At 42.2% G+C, this 19,522-nt stretch overlaps 1 protein-coding gene across 1 annotated transcript in view; it reads right to left on the bottom strand.

The window, feature by feature from the left end:
- The window catches only part of KDM2A (lysine demethylase 2A), a 145,738-nt gene that overhangs the window by 41,585 nt on the left and 84,631 nt on the right, over positions 1-19,522 (bottom strand). Inside the window, exons 6-8 of the mRNA XM_003828711.6 lie at positions 9,888-10,066; positions 2,112-2,218; positions 1,611-1,704 (exon numbers count right to left, since the gene is read on the bottom strand). Of these exons, the coding sequence (XP_003828759.1) occupies positions 1,611-1,704; positions 2,112-2,218; positions 9,888-10,066 (380 nt within the window). The remainder of the gene's footprint in view (positions 1-1,610; positions 1,705-2,111; positions 2,219-9,887; positions 10,067-19,522) is intronic.

The raw sequence follows: 19,522 nt of genomic DNA, 5'->3' as shown, positions 1-19,522 counted from the left end.
TAGATCTTTCTTATCCTTCACTTGATCCAACAGCATTAAGGCTTCCCTTGGGTTTGACTATACACCATCCAGGACTCGGAGAGAAGAAGGACATTCAGTTCATTACCTAGGCAGTCCCTTAAACACTCTGACTGTCTGGCTTCCAGAGTCCTAAGTAGTACAGTTAATTAGGCACAGTATCTTCAAGAGACTGGCTCAGGTTGTTTTGTCCAAGGTAGTAACTAAGATCAACAGGGCTTAAAGGGATCTGAAGCAAACAAAATGACTTTTGGATTTGGAGACATAGTTGTTCTGATTAAGACTTTTTTTTTTTTTTTTTTTTTTTTGACAGAGTTTCACTCTTGTAGTCCAGGCTGGAGTGCAGTGGCACAATCTTGGCTCACCGCAACCTCCACCTCCTGGGTTCAAGCGATTCTCCTGCCTCAGCCTCCAGAGTTGCTGGGACTACAGGCGTGCGCCACCACACCCAGCTAATTTTTGTATTTTTAGTAGAGACGGAGTTTCACCATATTGGCCAAGATGTTCTCGATCTCCTGACCTTATGATCCACCCACCTTGGCCTCCCAAAGTGCTGGATTACAGGCGTGAGCCACTGTGCCCGGACAAGACCTCATGTTTTTTTGTTGTTGTTTCTTTTTTGAGACAGAGTTTTGCTCTTGTTGCCCAGGCTAGAGTGCAATGGCGCGATCTCAGCTCACCGCAACCTCCACCTCGTGGGTTCAAGCGATTCTCCTGCCTCAGCCTCCCGAGTAGCTGGGATTATAGGCATGTACCACCACACCCAGCTAATTTTGTATTTTTAGTAGAGATGCACTTTCTCCATGTTGGTCAGGCTGGTCTTGAACTCCTGACCTCAGCTGATCCGCCCGCCTTGGCCTCCCAAAGTGCTGGGATTACAGGCGTGAGCCACCATGCCTGGCCAAGACCTCATGTTTTAAACAAGGCATTATCTATTCTCATTCTAGTTCCTACTTTTCTCTTACAAATGCATTCACTGCAAGTAAGAGAAAAAAGAGTAACAAGAGTATAATACTATAAACCTCGGGTATTAATTCTAGATTTCCATTCTCATATAGCATTCAGAAGCATTTTCACAAGCTGGAATATAACTGAATGAATAAAGATAATCCTTCAAAACCTGTTTACATCCTCAAAAAGGACTTAAAGGCTTCCTTTGGCCATATTTCAGACCAATGGCTACATAGAGGGAAAGTTGGTTTAGATCTTAATTTGCTGATTTCACAGTGAATCTATCCAAAATTCGTGTTCCCTTCCACTATTTATTATACTTCCAAGTACAGAAATTATCTTGTCCTTCTAAAATCACTTCTTTGGCTTCATTTGGAGAACTCTGATTCAGGAATCTAGAAACAGGACTATTGAGATTTACTAAGTGCTGTGCCAATGGTGTAATGATAGTGAACTAGATGAATACTAATTTCTACTGAACACTAGCCAAGAAGGTGAACTTAATCTATAATTCTTTCCAGATACGAATGGGGACAATTCCCTAACAGATTCATTTCCAGGGTATATTAAGTATACATGAACTGAAGCAAAGTCATACAACCAACTTCAGATTCCAACCCCTATCACAACTATGACCATACCTTTCCCCCTTGATGGATGTGATACCAAACAGAGGTACCACCAAAGTCCACATGGAAGTCAGTATAGCAGCCTCGAACACTCATTAGACAGTACCTGACCCAAAAAAAGCAGCAGCATTAGTGTACTGATGGAAAAAAGTACATCTGCCCCACCAAAATGCCATACTCTCCTCTTATATACTCCCTTTATCTTCCACTTAATCAAGTTCCAGAAGGAGAAAAAGTAATGCATTTTCAAGTCATCACATTATCAGAAAAAGGTTTTTTTTTTTTCTACCGTATTGACTAAAATGTCAGTTTTTTTTCCTTTAACCATGTGGTTGTGTGCTATGGTATGCTCACATACACTCTTCCTTGTGGAACTGTAAAGTCTCATCTTTAAATAATTCATCTTTTTAATCATTCAAGACACAGAGCAAAGCTCGTAAGGGAGAAGCCAATCCTTGCTATTGCTTTGGTCTCCCACAGCACACGGAGGAAGATGCAGGGCGCATCACTTACTTCTGCACTTTAGGGTACTGCATCTCCAAGATGGCATTTGTTGATTCAGTCTGGCTTTCCTTCAAGTGCCTTGGCCACATGTTGTCTACCCAGTCAATGAAATCCACCTTTAAATAGAAGGAGGAAACACTTGGGCTCCAAGGGAAAGGTTGGGGTCAAAGATAATTTTAAAGTCAAGAAAAGCAGAATTTCTTAAAATACACAACAAAAAACTATAATTTAATTATAAGCAAATTAAAAAAATCTGTTGGCGAATCTTAGGATTACTAGGCAACCATCTTAGAAATAATTGTTATATGAGAATAAAGATTAATCATTCCATCAAATGATAATAGTAAAGACAGCACTAGTCAAAATGGAATCATTAATTATGCAATAGTGTATAACTATGAACTCTCTTCTATGTCACTACTTATATAATTTGTTTTATTTTTTAATCCAATAAAAGGTGTTGTCTGGAAGGTATCTATAAACTCAGCAAAATATATACCATTGTTAGAACAGTTAAGATGCCAAAAGTTAGCCCAAAAAAAAGAAAAAAATCCAGTATAGATTTATAGCCTTGCATTGACAATGTGCTATAGAAACTACCAGCTTAGGAATAAGAAGCTCCAGGTCTGTCATGTCTTTTCAAGACTATATGAGGCCCTCGAACTCATCTATAAAACTAAGATAGACCAGGCACAGTGGCTCACACCTGCAATCCCAGAGCTTTGGAAGGCCAAGGTGGGAAGATCACTTGAACCCAGGAGTTTAAGACCAGCCTGGGCAACACAGTGAGAACCCATCTCTTCAAAATAAAAAAATAGTTGGGATCAGTGGCTCACACCTGTAATCCCCAACACTTTGGGAGGCCAAGGCAGGCGGATCACCTGAGGTCGGAAGTTCAAGACCAGCCTGACCAACATGGAGAAATCCCGTCTCTACTAAAAATACAAAATTAGGCCCAGTGTGGTGGCTCACGCCTGTAATCCCAGCACTTTGGGAGGCTGAGGCAGGTGGGTCACGAGGTCAGGAGATCGAGACCATCCTGGCTAACACGGTGAAACCCCATCTCTACTAAAAATACAAAAAATTAGCCAGGCGTGGTGGCGGGCGCCCGTAGTCCCAGCTACTCAGGAGGCTGAGGCAGGAGAATGGCGTGAACCCGGGAGGCGGAGCTTGCAGTGAGCTGAGATCACGCCACTGCACTCCAGCCTGGGTAACAGAGCAAGACTCCGTCTCAAAAAAAAAAAAAAAAAAAAAAAAAATTAGCTGCGCATGGTGGCACATGCCTGTAATCCCAGCTACTTGGGAGGCTGAGGCAGGAGAATCGCTTGAACCCAGGAGGTGGAGGTTCTGGTGAGCCGAGATGGTGCCATTGCACTCCAGCCTGGGAAACAAGAGCGAAACGCCATCTCAAAAAATAAATAAAATAAAATAAAATAAACAGCCAGGCGTTGTGGCATGTGCCTATAGTCCTAGCTACTTGTGAAGCTAAGATGAGAGGTTTGCTTAAACCCAGGAGTTTGAGGCTGCAGTAAGCTACGATCACCACTGCACTCCAGCTTGGGCAACAGGGCAAGACTATCTCAATAAAAAACCCAAAAACACAAAAAAACTAAGATAACTACTTCAAAGATATGTTGTAAGGATTAAATGTAAACACTTTTAAAATTCTGAAATAATGTGAGAATACAGAAATCTTTTTTTTTTTTTTGAGACGAAGTCTGCTCTGTCACCCAGGCTAGAATGTTGTGGTGTGATCTCAGCTCACTGCAACCTCCGCCTCCCAGGTTCAAGCAATTCTCCTGCCTCAGCCTCTTGAGTAGCTGGGATTACAGGCACCCGCCACCGCACCTAACTAATTTTTGTATTTTTTAGTAGAGACAGGGTTTCACCATCTTGGCCAGGCTGGTCTCGAACTTCTGACCTCAGGCGATCCACCAGCCTCAGCCCCCCAAAGTGCTGGGATTACAGCATGAGCTACCATGCCCGGCCAGGAATCTTTTAAATAATACTGGCTGAAAAAAAAGAGAAGTGAAAGCAATATGCGACATTTTACACTAAATTATAACATTTCCTGTGCCTTCAAGTGTCTACACTCAACCAATGAACTCCAGGTAGGTAAAACTCGAGAGCCAAACCACCATGAATTCAGCACAGTGCTGATGTGGTAAATATCTAACTTATGGTTATAAAAAACATGTATCTGGTAAGCTTTGTAACAACATCTATGTATTTGATCACTTACTTCCCTTATAATGTGAATGGAGACAAATGCATACAGTTGTGCATGATATGAAGCAGTTGTCTAGAGGATACCCAGATGTTAACTGTGGGAGAGTGTTTAGAAAGCATCACCACTGACATGGAAGAAACAAACAAGATGAGGAGCAACGGTTAAGGTTAACCTGCTGTTCCATTTCAAAGAATTTCTGCTCAGGGAGCCAACAATTTTAACCAAGCATCCACCGGTCCCAGAACATTGAATAACCCCTGGATGCCTTTCTTTCCTTCAAATAAAATTTACTGTTTCTTAATGTAGTAGCCACCATCTCCCATCCCTGTGTGTTGTCCATGGGAATGCCTTTAACAGAATAATGAATAAAGTACTTGCTTAATACGCTGTAAGCTCCCATGTCTGAATAGGGAGAGGAAGGGTTCAGAACATATGAGTATTTTTTTTTTTTTTTTTACCACGCATTCATTCACAGAAAGCAGAATTTCTTAATTGCAGCAAGAAAGTCAGTCATTTTTGCCTGCCTTTCTTTGGTATTATTAGGTATCTTCAGACTACAGAGAGAATTTGTGGTAACATGTTCGTGCTTTTCTTCTTAGGTTAATCTTTAGCCTTGGGATAGATCCTTTGCTAAATACTCTGATCCCAGTTATAATCTGTTCTGCAACAAAACTAGGGCCAAACTGGTAAGAAGTCCAATATCATGAACCTAGTCTATTCATAAACAACTCGTGGCCTTCCATGAACTTATTTCCCCATCACCAAACAAATATGTATTATTTGTGCCATTTTAAAATCTACCTCTCAGTTATTGCTGGAATGGCAGCACTAAATAATCTCTTCTCACCATAGAACTCTACTTTATGCTAGCTCCTATAATAGGCATGTAAAAGTTGCCCTTCTTACCTCCTGGAACCTACTTTTACAAATGCTATTCCTTCTGCCTGTAATTCTGGTCTCCCTCTCCTTGCTTCATTATTTCTTTTATGTCAACATTAGGCACCACTTCCTCCAAAGAGCTTCCCCTAATTCTCCTATAGTTTCTAAATTAGGTCATCCTTCCAAAATGCTTCCACAATATCCTGCTTTATTCAATTTTTTTAATTTTAAAAGACTGGGTCTTGCCACATTGCCTAGGCTGCCTCAAACTCCTGGGCTCAAGCAATTCTCCCACCACAGCCTCCCAGGTAGCTGGGACTAAAGGCATGTGCTACTGTGCCTGGCTGTTTATTCACTTTTGAAGCACTGCTCATACTATAGTTTATATAAATGCATATTTTCTTGTCTTTCTTTGAGTCTCTAACAAGAATGATCTCATTTTCCATTGTATCTCTAGTACCTAGACAGTGCTTAGCATGTGGTAGGCATCTGATAAATGAATAGGCAAACCCTGAAGGTTGTGAAGATCACAGGGAACAAACAGATTATGTAACTCTAGGATTAAGAAATGCAAATAGGTTAGAACTTGAGGATATAAAGTGAGAAGTGACAGATCAAAGTTTTTAGACATGAAGATTAAGTTTTTAGAAATGAAGATTAAGTTTTTGAATATTAAAAAATTAAAAAAGAACTACTAATAGGCTATTATATATATATTCCTTTTTTTTTTTTTTTTGAGACAGGGTCTCACTGTGTCACCCAGGCTGGAGTGCAGTGGTGTGATCATGGCTCACTGAAACCTCTGCCTCCTGGTTTCAAGCGATTCTCCCACCTCAACTTCCCAGGTAGCTGGGATCACGGGTGTGCGCCATCACACCCAGCTAATTTTTGTATTTTTAGTAGAGGCGGGGTTTCACCATGTTGGCCAGGCTGGTTTTGAACTCCTGACCTCAAGTGATCTGCCTGCCTTGGCCTCCCAGAGTGCTGGGATTGTAGGCGTGAGCTACCGCACCTGGCTTATTTTCTATATTTTGACTATGGTGGTTACTTACATGAATAAATATGTTTGTCAAAACTCACTGAAATGCACACTTAAAATGGGGGTCCACTTTACTGAACATCAATTTTACCTCAATAAAGTTGGTTTTTAAAAAAAAGCACTAGTGAAATATACTGGAAAAAACCTAGATAAATGAAGGGATATACTATGGGGGGAATAATAATTCTACCAATAGAAACAGCAACAACAAAAATAACATGATTGTAGCTATGTTTTTGTTTGTTTGTTTGTTTTGAGACAGGGTCTCATTCTGTCACCCAGGCTGGAGTGTAGTGGCACCATCTCAGCTCACTGCAACTTCTGCCTCCCAGGTTCAAGTGATTCTTGTACCTCAGCCTCCCGAGTGGTCTCGAACTCTCGGGCTCAAGTGATCCGCCCACCTTGGCCTCCTAAAGTGCTGGGATTAGAGGTGTGAGCAACTGTGCCAGGCCTCTAGCTATAAATGTAAAACTTGACCTGGTCGATACTTTTCCATTATTAAGATTTTGAAATGTGTGACTATTCCACATGAAGTCTTCTATCTTATTCTATCAACAAAATAAACGTTATTACTTACATAGCAAGGTCACAAAAACCTTACCTGCTTTTAGAATGTGAGCTTGGTAATAGCTCATTCAATCTTTCATGTTTTAGGTCCCTGTAAGATATTAGTATTGTGGCCTCTGCTCTCTTAATAATTTTCTATTTCTGAGCCCTCTCATAGGTTCTTCTCCGCCCTTTAATGTTAATATATTTTTCTAATTTTTATAAAATGATGTCACATTTTTATCATTAAAACTAGGGACAGAGTGAATAAATTCAGGATGCTACAAAAAAGGCTTCATGTGGAATAGTGAGACATTTCACAACCTTAATAATGGTAAAGTATTGACCAGGTCAAGTTTTACATTTATAGCTACAATCATGTTATTTTTCTTGTTGCTGCTTAGTTTTTTTTTGTTTTGTTTTGTTTTTTCAAAAGTAGAGACAAGGTCTTATTATGTTGCCCAGACTGGTCTCAAATTACTAGGCTCAAGCAATCCTCCTGCCTCAATCCCCTGAGTAGCTGGGACTACATGGGGGACGCCATCATGCCTGGCTAATTTTTCTATAGAGACAGGGTTTCACCATGTTGCCCAGGCTGGTATCAAACTCCTGAGCTCAAGCAATCTGTCTGCCTTCGGCCTCCCCAAGTGCTAGGATTACAGGCATGAGCCACCATGCTCGGCTTCTATTTACATTTTTTATCATTTTATTATTTTTTTGAGACAGATTCTTGCGATGTTGGCTAGGCTACAGTGATCACAGCTCACTGCAGCCTCAACCTCCCAGGCTCAAGCAATCCTCCCACCTCGGTCTCTTGAGTAACCAGGACTACAGGTGCATGCCACCATGCCTGGCTAAGTTTTCAAATTTTGTAGAGATGAGGTCTTGCTATGTTAACCAGGCTGGTCTTGAACTCCTAGGCTCAAGGGATACTCCCACCTCAGCCTCCCAAAGTGCTGGAATTACAGGCATGAGCCAACGTGCGTGGCCAATCCTGTTATTTTTAAATTAAAATTCTGGAAATTGGCCGGGTACAGTGGCTCACACCTGTAATTCCAGCACTTTGGGAGGCTGAGACAGGTGAATCACCTGAGGTCAGGGGTTCGAGACAAGCCTGGCCAACATGGTGAAACCCCATCTCTACTAAAAATACAAAAATTAGCCGGGTGTGGTGGTGTGTCCCTGTAATCCCAGCTATTTGAGAGGCTGAGGTGGGAGAATTGCTTGAACCTGGGAGGCGGAGGCTGCAGTGAGCCAAGATCGTGCCACTGCACTAAAGCCTGGGCAACAGAGCGAGAACCTGTCTCAAAAATATTAATAATAATGATAATAATAAAATGAAATTCTAGAAATATTAAGAAAATAAAATTATAAATAAATAATGTTACTGGAATTCTTACATCCCATCCCTCTCACTAAATTCCTATTTAGCAAATCACATTAGGCTAATAAGAAGGCTAAATTCTAACCACCTGTCTTCCTATACTTCCATATGATCAAATAAACATGATTACTAATACAAAAATAGTTCCTTTCGGCCCGGTGTGGTGGCTCATGCCTGTAATCCCAGCACTTTGGGAGACCGAGGCAGGTCGATCACTTGAGGTCAGGAGTTCAAGACCAGCCTGGCCAACATGATGAAACCCCGTCTCTAACAAAAAAAATACAAAAATTAGCAGTGCATGGTGGCCTGTAGTCTCAGCTACTCAGGAGGCTGAGGTAGGAGAATTGCTTGAACCGGGGAGGCGGAGGTTGCAGTGAACCGAGATCGTGCCACCGCACTCTATATCCCAGGCAACAATGTGAGACTCGGCCTCAAAAAATAAATAAATAAATAATAAAAATGTTTATTTTTATTTTTGGGGGTCTCGTGACATTCCCCAGGCTGATCTTGAACTACTGGCTTCAAGCAATTCTCCTGTCTTAGCCTCTCAAAGTGTTGGGATTACACATGTGAGCCACCATGCCTGGTCAAGAGTGAATTTTTTTTTTTTTTTTTTGAGACAGGGTCTCACTCTGTCACACAGGCTGGAGTGCAGTGGCATGATCTCAGCTCACTGCAACCTCTGCCTCCCAGGTTCAAGCGATTCTCATGCCTCAGCCTCCCGAGTAGCTGGAATTACAGGCGCATGCAACCACGCTTGGCTAATTTTTGTATTTTTAGTAGAGATGGGAGTTTTGCCATGTTGGCCAAGCTGGTCTCAAACTCCTGACCTCAGGTGATCCGCCTACCTCGGATCCCAAAGTGCTGGGATTCCAAGCATGAGCCACTGCGCCTGGCCCCAAGGTTGAATTTTAATATTCCTCTCCGTTACATCCAAAGGTCAATGTTCCTACATTAAGTTACTGTGATACAAATCAGAATAATCCTGCCCTATATAAAATTAAGTGATTTCACGCCCAGGCACGGTGGCTCACGCCTGTAATCCCAGCACTTTGGGAGGCCAAGGTGGGAGAACTGCTTGAGCCCAGGAGTTCAAGGTCAGCCTGGACAAAATTGTGAGACCCTGTCTTTAAAAAAAAAAAATTTTTTTAATAATAATAAATTTAAAAATTTTTAAATTTTAAAATTTATTATGATTTCAGAAAATGCAGTTATTCTTATCAAAATACAATATCAATATATCTTTATAAAAATACAAATTATTCTTGTCAAATAGTCTTGTTTACCTTCAGCTTAATCTTGATATGTGCAAAAAGTTATAAAATTTCCCAGTATAAAAACAACGCATTTTATTTTAAATTTTTGAGACAGGGTCTTGTTCTGTCACCCAGGCTGGAATGCAGTGGTGCAATCACCGGTCACTGCAGCCTCAACCTCCTGGGCTCAGGTGATCCTCCCACCTCAGCCTCTTGAGTAGCTGGAACTACAGACATGTGCCATCACACCCAGCTAATTTTTTTTTTTTGTACTTTTTGTAGGGATGTGGTTTCACCATGTTGCCCTGGCTGGTCTCAAACTCCTCAGCTCAAGCGATCTGCCTGCCTTGGCCTCCCAAAGTGCTGGGATAAGAAGCATCAGTTACCAACGTCCAGCCGAAAACAACCCTTTTGGTGACAATGACAATATGAAGAAAATGATTACACTAACCGTGGAGGGCCTCTGCACCATATTCTCCAGCCTGGTGTGGCTAAACTCGAGGCTGATGACATTATAGAGTTTCTCTCGCTCCTCCTCTGGGGTCTCATAGTAGCGTGTCCACTGAGCCATGGTCATTTCAATGCCTTTCTGTGTGTTCACGTCCATGACATCCACCATGCGACGACTCCCTGCCATAAAAGATGCACTGATCATCTCTATCGAGCCACTAATATCCTTAAATATAGTAAGAATATTTTTAAAAAAGTATTAGAAAAAATACTGTCCTTTCTTATTTTCAATAACACACAAGGAAAAAGTTCTCACTCAACATAATCATAATCAAATCACAAAGAATGGGAAAGACAATGGATAATGTTAATAATAATTATTCCCTAAGGCATGTTTACTATACAGTCAGTTGTTGACTCTTTTATCTAATGTCTCATTTAATCCTAACAATTCTAAATGCTAAATACTAATCTCCACTTCATACATGAGAAAGCAGATGTTAGGTAACTTACAGAACAAAGCAGGAAAAGAACCGGGGCAGGCTCACTCTAGAGTCAAGCTCTTACCTACTGATCTATACTGATTTGATGCAGGTTGACCTAATCTATCTCATAATTTGAATGAAGTATTCATAATTTAGTGGGTAACAGACTGATTTTGAATTTATATTCTTTTGTTAAACAGGGCTATTTAGCAAACCTGTTGCTAATATCCTAGCCCATGAAGATAATTATCCTAGTTCATGAAGAACAAAGTCCCCTTTTCATTTATTCCACAAATATTTATAGAATGATAAAGACACCAGGATGGACACGAAAATCTATATCAGATTCTTGTTAACTATAACAACTACAACAAAATGCATAAGGCCACAAGAGTCAGCATAAAATAGTAGTGGAGAGAAAACAATAGCTTTGGAGTCAAAGAGACCTAAGTTTGTTTGTTTATTTTTTAGAGACGGAGTCTCGCTCTGTCGCTCAGTCTGGAGTGCAGTGGCGCGCTCTCGGCTCACTGCAACCTCCCACCTCCTGGGTTCAAGCAGTTCTCCTGCCTCAACCTCCACAGTAGCTGGGACTACAGGCACACGCCACTACCCCACCTAATTTTTTGTATTTTAGTAGAGACGGGGTTTCACCATGTTGCCCAGGATGGCCTCAAACTCCTGAGCTCAGGCAATCCGCCTGTCTTGGCCTCCTAAAGTGCTAGGATTACAGGCGTGAGCCACCATGCCCGGCCTATTTATTTCTTTAATTTTATTTTGAGACAGTCTTGCTGTGTCACCCAGGCTGGAGTGCAGTGGTGTGAAATCTTGGCTCACTGCAACCTCCACCTCCCAGGTTCAAGAGATTCTTGTGCCTCAGCCTCCCAAGTAGCTGGGAATATGGCCGTGTGCCACCACGCCTGCCTAATTTTTGTATTTTTGGTAAAGTCAGCGTTTTGCCATGTTGGCCAGGCTGGTCTCAAACTCCTGACCTCAGCTGATCTGCCCGCCTTGGCCTTCCAAAATGCTGGGATTACACATGTGAGCCACTGCACCTGCCTGAGACCTAAGTTTAAATCTCAGCTCCTATACTACTTAGACAAGTTATATAATTTCTCTGAACATTAATATCTTGTGGAGAATGAGTATCACCTTGTGGGCCACTGTGAAGATTTAAAGTCGATAAAGTAAAATGTTTAATACAAACTAGGTGCTCAAGCGGCAGTAAAAACAAAAGGGAAGTATCATATTTTTATTAGACTGATCAGAAAAGGCTTTAGGAAAAGAGGGAGAAGAATAAGTAGAATTCTAACAAGAGATGATTCAACAGGGACAATTCCATGCAGAGGTAAAGTCATAAGCTAAAAGATTCAGAAAATGGTGGTCAAGGAAGGGAGAGAAAATAAAAAGCTGACAATATTGTATGCCTGGCCGGGCACGGTGGTGCACATCTATAATCCCATCACTCTGGGAGGTCAAGGCGGGCAGACAGCTTCTGTCCAGGAGTTTGAGACCAGCCTGGGCAACATAGCAAAACACCATCTCTACTAAAAATACAAAAAAAAATTAAACATACACACACACAAAACAAAAAAATACAAATACAAATACAAAAAATTAGCTGGGCATGGTGGTGCGTGCCTGTAATCCCAGCTACTCGGGAGGGTGAGGTGTGAGAATCACCTGAGCCCAGGAGGTCGAGGCTGTAGAAAAAAAAAATTTATATCTATTGTCTTCCTTGTAAGACGAACAAACACCTGCCCTGGCTGGATATATCAGGTAGCATTAGAACCTGATACCCTGTCTCTAAGGAATTTATAGTTTAGTTAAAGATAGAAGATAATACCCAAGAGAAGAATATGGCCACTGTGAAATAGACAAGGCAGAATATATATATTACTAGTAAAACATAACTAATAATATAAGGCAATGGACAGAACCTACACTTCATATTTTAAAAGAAAAAGTGACTGTCAAATCAAAACTGCCAAGAAATACCACTTCACACCCACTAGGATCGCTATAATTTAAAAAATGGAAAATAATGAGTGCTAGCAAAAATGCAGAGAAATTGGAACCCTCATACATCTACTGGTGGGAATATAAGATGGTGCAGCCGCTACGGAAATTGGGTTTGCAGTTCCTCAATAAACTAAACACAGAACGACCATGTGACTCAGCAATTCCACTTCTAGGCATATATCTAAAAGAATTGAACAAGGTGTTCAAACAAAAGCTTGTACATAAATATTCACTGCAGCACTATTTAAAACAGCTAAAAGATGGAAATAACACAAATGTTTACCATGATATGAATAAACAAAATGTGGTTGATCCATACAAGGAAATAGTCGACCATAAAAAGGAATGAAGTATAATACATGCTACAACATGGATATACCAAGAAAACACACTGTATCAGCTGAGTGTGGTGGCTCACGCCTGTAATCCCAGCACTTTGGGAGGTCGAGGCGGGTGGATCACGAGGTCAGGAGATCAAGACCATCCTGGCTATCACGGTGAAACCCCATCTCTACTAAAAATACAAAAAATTAGCCAGGTGTGGTGGCAGGCACCTGTAGTCCCAGGTACTCGGGAGACTGAGGCAGGAGAATGGCATGAACCCAGGAGGCGGAGCTTGCAGTAAGCAGAGATCACACCACTGCACTCCAGCCTGGGCAACACAGTGAGACTCTGTCTCAAAAAAAAAAAAAAAGAAAAAAGAAAACACACTGTATCAAAGAAGCCTACACAAAAGGCTACATATTATATAGTTCCATTTATATGAAATATACAGATTAGACAAATTCACCAAGACAGAGTAGATTTGTTGTTGCCAGGAGTTAAGAGGAGGAGAAAACGGAGAATGACTGCTCAAAGGTATGGAGTTTGTTTGGGGTGATGAAATTCTAGAACTAGATAGTGGTGATGGTTGCACACTGTGAAAAAACTTGATGACACTGGTATGCTTTAAAATGGGTACATGACAATGAAATGTTCTATGCAAAAAGAAAAAAATGTAATGGTTATGATGGTAAACTTTATATTACCTGTATTTAACCATAATTTAAGAAATAATAAGTAAATGCTTTCCTTCAAGAATGTAGGGGAGGCCAGGTGTGGTGACTCACGCCTGTAATCTCAGCACTTTGGGAGGCCGAGGCGGGCAGATCACTTGAGGTCAGGAGTTTGAGACCAGCCTGGCCAACATGGTGAAACCCCATCTCTACTAAAAATACAAAAATTAGCTGGGCGTGGTGGTACGCGGCCATAGTCCCAGCTACTTAGGAGGCTGAGGCAAGAGATTTGCTTGAATTCAAGAGGCAGAGGTTGCAGTGAGCCAAGATCGCACCACTGCACTCCGGATCTGGGTGACAGAGCAAGACTCTGTCTTAAAAAAAAAAAAAAAAAAAAAGAATGTAGAGGAAAGCATTTTATTCTTTTTTCCTTTTGAGATGGGGCCTCACTCTGTCACCCAGGCTGGAGTGCAGTGGCACAATCTAGACTCAATGCAACCTCTGCCTCCCAGGCTCAAGTGATCCTCCCACCTCAGCCTCCTGAGTAGCTGGGACTACAGTGCATGCCACCATACCCAGTTAATTTTTTGTATTTTCGGTAAAGACAAGGTTTCACCATGTTGCCCAGGCTGGTATTCTTTTATTACTAGACTACTTATTTATTATATATTTTATATTATATAAAAATATATTTATAATATATTAATAATTAATAGATAATAAATATAATTATATTAATATATATTATTTATGTATTATAGACTATTACTAGACTATTTTGTATTTTCAGACTACTTAGTATAACCATATCTTGGAGATATTGTGGGTTCAGTTCCAGATCATTGCAATGAAGCAAATATTCCAGTAAGCAAGTCATACAAAACTTTTTGGTTTCACAGTGCATATATTTACATTATACTGTAGGCTATTAAGTGTACAACAGCACTGTATCTAAAAAACAAGGTACATACTTTTATTTAAAAATACTTTATTGCTAAAAATGCTAACAATCATCTGAGCCTTCAGTGAGTCATAATCTTGGCTTGTGGAGGAACTTGCCTCATTGTTGAGGGCTGCTGACTGATCAGAGTGGTGGTGGTTGCTGAAGGTTGGGGTGGATATAGCAACTTCTTTTTCTTTCACTGAAGTGTAAACCGTTTTTCTTTTTTTTTTTTGGCGGCGGAGAGACAGGGTCTTGCTCTGTTGCCCAGGCTGGAGTGCACTGGCGCAATCACAGCTCACCACAGCCACAAACTCCTGGACTCTGGTAATCCTTCCACCTTAGCCTCCGGAGTAGCTGGGGCTACAGGCACGTGCCACAATGCCTGGCTAATCCTTTAATTTTTGCCGATACAAGATCTCGCTGTTTCTCAGGTCGACAATTTCTTTTCTTTCTTTTCTTTTTTTTTTTTTTGAGACGAAGTCTCGCTCTGTCGCCCAGGCTGGAGCGTAGTGGCGCGATCTCGGCTCACTGCAAGCTCCGCCTCCTGGGTTCACGCCATTCTCCTGCCTCAGCCTCCTGAGTAGCTGGGACTACAGGCGCCTGCCACCACGCCTGGCTAGTTTTTTTTTTTGTATTTTTAGTAGAGACGGGGTTTCACCACGTTAGCCAGGATGGTCTCAATCTCCTGACCTTGTGATCCACCCGCCTCAGCCTCCCAAAGTGCTAGGATTACAGACGTGAGCCACCATGCCCAGCTGACATTTCTTAAAATAAGACAACAATAAAGTTTGCAACATGGATTGATACTTCCTTTCACAAAGAGACTTCTCTGTAGCATACAATGCTGTTTGACATCATTTTACCCATGGTAGAACGTCTTTCAAAATTGGAGTCAATCCTCTCAAACCCTACTGCTGCTTTATAAACTCACTTTATGTAATATCCTAAATACCTTGTTATTTTAACAATGTTTACAGCATCTTCACCAGGAGTAGATTCCATCTTAAAAAAACAAACTTCTTTATTTGCTCATCCATAAGAAGCAACTCTTCCATCTGCTCAAGTTTCATTATAGATTGCAGCAATTCAGTCGCATCTTCGACTCCATTTCTAATTCTAGCTCTCTCACTATTTTCACCACATTTGCAGTTACTTCCTCCACTGAAGTCTTGAACCCCTCAATGTCATCAATAAGGGTGGGAATCAACTTTTTCCAAACTCCTGTTAATGTTGATATTTTGACCTCCTCCCATGTACCACAAATGCTCTTTTTCATTTTAATTATTTTTTTTAGAGACAGGGTCTCACTCTCATGCCCAGGGTGGAACAGAGTGGCAAGATCAGAGCTCATTGCAACTTCGAATTCCTGGGCTCAAGTGATCCTCCCACCTCAGCCACCCAAATAGTTGGGACTACAGGTGTACACCACCAAGCATGGCTAATTTTTTTTTTTTTTTTTTGAGATGGAGTCTAGCTCTGTTGCCTAGGCTGGAGTGTGGTGGGGTGGTGTGATCTTGGCTCACTGCAACCTCCGTCTCCCAGGTTCAAGTGATTCTCCTGCTTCAGCCTCCCAAGTAGCTGGGACTACAGGCCCATGCCACCACACTCGGCTAATTTTTGTATGTTTAGTAGAGACCAGGTTTCACCATACTGGTCAGGCTGGTCTTGAACCCCTGACTTGTGATCTGCCCACCTTGGCCTCCCAAACTGCTAGGATTACAGGCGTGAGCCACCGCACCGGGCCATGGCTAATTTTTTGTAGAGATGGTCTCACTATGTTTCCCAGGCTGGTCTCAAACTCCTGGCCTCAAGAGATCCACCACCTGGGCCTATCAAAACGTTGGGATTACAGACATGAGCCACTATGCCTGGCCATAAATGTTCTTAATGGCATCTACAGTGGTGAATCCTTTCCAGATGTTTTTCAATTTATTTGGTCCAGATTTACCAGCAGAATCACTATGTCAGCTATAGCCTTATGAAATATATATATATATATACACACACACACACACACACACATATATATATATATATATTTTTTTTTTTTTTGAGACAGAGTCTTGCTCAGTCGCCCAGGCTGTAGTGCAGTGGTGCAATCTCGGCTCACTGCAAGCTCCGCCTCCCGGGTTCACGCCATTCTCCTGCCTCAGCCTCCCCAGTAGCTGGGACTACAAGCACCCGCCACCACGCCCGGCTAATTTTTTTTGTATTTTCAGTAGAGACTGGGTTTCACCGTGTTAGCCAGGATGGTCTCAATCTCCTGACCTCGTGATCCACCTGCCTCGACCTCCCAAAGTGCTGGGATTACAGGTGTGAGCCACCGCGCCAGGCCATGAAATATATTTCTTAAATAATAAGACTAAAGTTGAGATTACTCCTTGATCCATGGGCCACAGAATGAATACTGCTATCTGGCATGAAAACGATATTAATCTCAGGCAAGGCATGGTAGCTCATGCCTGTAATCCCAGCACTTTGGGAAGCTGAGGCAGGCAAATCCCTTGAGCCCAGGAGTTCTAAACCAGCTTGGGGAACAGGGTCAAACTGTGTCTCTACCAAAACACAAAAATTAACTGGGTGTGTTGGCATGTGCTTGTAGTCCCAGCTAAAGGCTGAGGTGGAAGGATCACCTGAGCCCAGGGACACTGAGCCTGCAGTGAGCCATGACTGTACCATTGCACTCCAACTTGGGCAACAGAATGAGACTTTGTCTTAAAAAACCAAACAGGCTGGGCATGGTCGCTCACGCCTGTAATCCCAGCACTTTGGGAGGCTGAGGCGGGCGGATCATGAGGTGAGGAGATCGCGATCATCCTGGCTAACATGGTGAAACCCCATCTCTACTAAAAATACGAAAAAAATTAGCCGGACGTGGGGGCGGACGCCTGTAGTCCCAGCTACTCGGGAGGCTGAGACAGGAGAATGGCGTGAACCCAGGAGGTGGAGCTTGCAGTGAGCTGAGATCGTGCCACTGCACTCCAGCCTGGGCAACAGAGAGAGACTCCGTCTAAAAAGAAAAAAAAAACCACAACAAACAATATTAATCTCTTTGTACATTCCCATCAGAGGTCTTGGGTGAAGAGGTACACTGCCAGTGATCAGTAACATTTTGAAAGGAACCTTTTTTCCTGAGCAGATCTCCACAGTGGGCTTAATAAATTCAGTAAACCATGCTGTAAAACAGGTGTGCTATCATCTAGGCTTTGTTGTTCCATTAATAGAGTAGATTTAGCATAATTCTTTTTTTTTTTTTTTTTTGAGACGGAGTCTCGCTCTGTCGCCCAGGCTGGAGTGCAGTGGCGCGATCTCGGCTCACTGCAAGCTCCGCCTCCCGGGTTCACGCCATTCTCCTGCCTCAGCCTCCCGAGTAGCTGGGACTACAGGCGCCCGCTACCACGCCCGGCTAATTTTTGGTATTTTTAGTAGAGACGGGGTTTCACCGTGTTAGCCAGGATGGTCTCGATCTCCTGACCTCATGATCCGCCCGCCTCGGCCTCCCAAAGTGCTGGGATTACAGGCGTGAGCCACTGCGCCCGGCCGATTTAGCACAATTCTTAAGGGCCCTAGGATTTTGGAATGGTAAATAAGCTTTTTTGGAATGGTAAATTTGGTTTCCAATTAAAATCACCAGCTGCATTAGCCCCTAACAAGAGAGTCAACTTGTCCCTTGAAGCAACTGCCTTTTATCTAGCTGGCCCTAGGATTTTGGAATGGTAAATAAGCTTTTTTGGAATGGTAAATTTGGTTTCCAATTAAAATCACCAGCTGCATTAGCCCCTAACAAGAGAGTCAACTTGTCCCTTGAAGCAACTGCCTTTTATCTAGCTATGAAAATCCTAGATGCTATCTTCTTCCAATAGAAGGCTGTTTCATTTACATGGAAAATCTGTTGTTTAGTGCAGCCTCCTTCATCAATGATCCTGGCTGGTTCTCCTGGATAACCTGCTGCAGCTTCTATATCAGCATGTGCTGCTGCTTTACCTTGCACTTCATTGTTACAAAGATGGTTTCTTAAACTTCATAAACCAACCTCTCCTAGCTTTAAACTTTTCTTCTGCAGCTCCCTCACCTCTCTCAGCCTTTACAGAATTAAAGAGAATCAGGGCTTTACTGTGGCTTAGGGTTTGTTAAGGGAATGTTATAGCTGGTTTGATTTTCTATCCAAACCACTCAGACTTTCTCCGTTATCAGTGATAAGGCTGTTTTTCTTTCTTATTCCCATGTTCACTGGAGTAGCACTTTTAATTTTCTTCAAGAACCTTTCCTTTGCATTCACATCTTGGTTAACTATTTGATGTAAAAGGCCTATCTTGGCTTTTGACATGCCTTAATCACTAAACTTAATCATTTCTAACTTTTGATTTAAAGTGAGAGAGGTGGGACTCTTCCTTTCACTTGAACACTTAAGAGGCCATGTGTTATTAGTTGGCCTAATTTCAATATTGTTGTGTCTCAGGAAATAGGGAGGCCTGAGGAGAGAAAGAGAACAGGGGAATAGCAATGTGGCAAAGCAGTCAGAACACATACAACATTTCAAGTCTGCTCTCCTATATGGATACAGTTCATGGCACCTCAAAACAAGTATAATAGTAATGTCAAAGATCACTGATCTGCTGGGTGCAGTGGCTCATGCCTGTAATCTCAGCACTTTGGGGAGGCCAAGGCGGGTGAATCACTTGAGGTCAGGAGTTTAAGATCACCCTGGCCAACATGGTGAAACTCCATCTCTACTAAAAATACAAAAATTAGCCAGGCATGGTGGTGCATGCCAGTAATCTCAGCTACTCGGGAGGCAGAGGCATGAGAATTGCTTGAATCCAGGAGGTGGAGGTTGCAGTAAGCCAAGATTGTGCCACTGCATTCCAGCCTGGGCAACAGAGTGAGACTCTGTCGAAAACAAAACAAAACAAAAAAAACCACTGATCACCACTGACAAATAATAATGAAAAGGTTTTTTTTTTTTTTTTGAGACGGAGTCTCACTCTGTCACCCAGGCTGGAGTGCAGTGGCGGGATCTCAGCTCACTGCAACCTCCGCCTTCTGGGTTCACGCCATTCTCCTGACTCAGCCTCCCAAATAGCTGGGACTACAGGCGCCCGCCACTGTGCCCAGCTAATTTTTTGTGTTTTTAGTAGAGATGGGATTTCACCGTGGTCTCGATCTCCTGACCTCGTGATCCGCCCGCCTCGGC

The sequence above is a fragment of the Pan paniscus genome, chromosome 9 (genome assembly GCF_029289425.2).
Source record: "Pan paniscus chromosome 9, NHGRI_mPanPan1-v2.0_pri, whole genome shotgun sequence".
In the NCBI taxonomy this organism is placed as follows: Eukaryota; Metazoa; Chordata; class Mammalia; order Primates; family Hominidae; genus Pan; species Pan paniscus.
The sequence above is the reverse complement of the archived record's forward strand: the minus strand, read 5'-3'. Positions and strand labels throughout refer to the sequence as shown.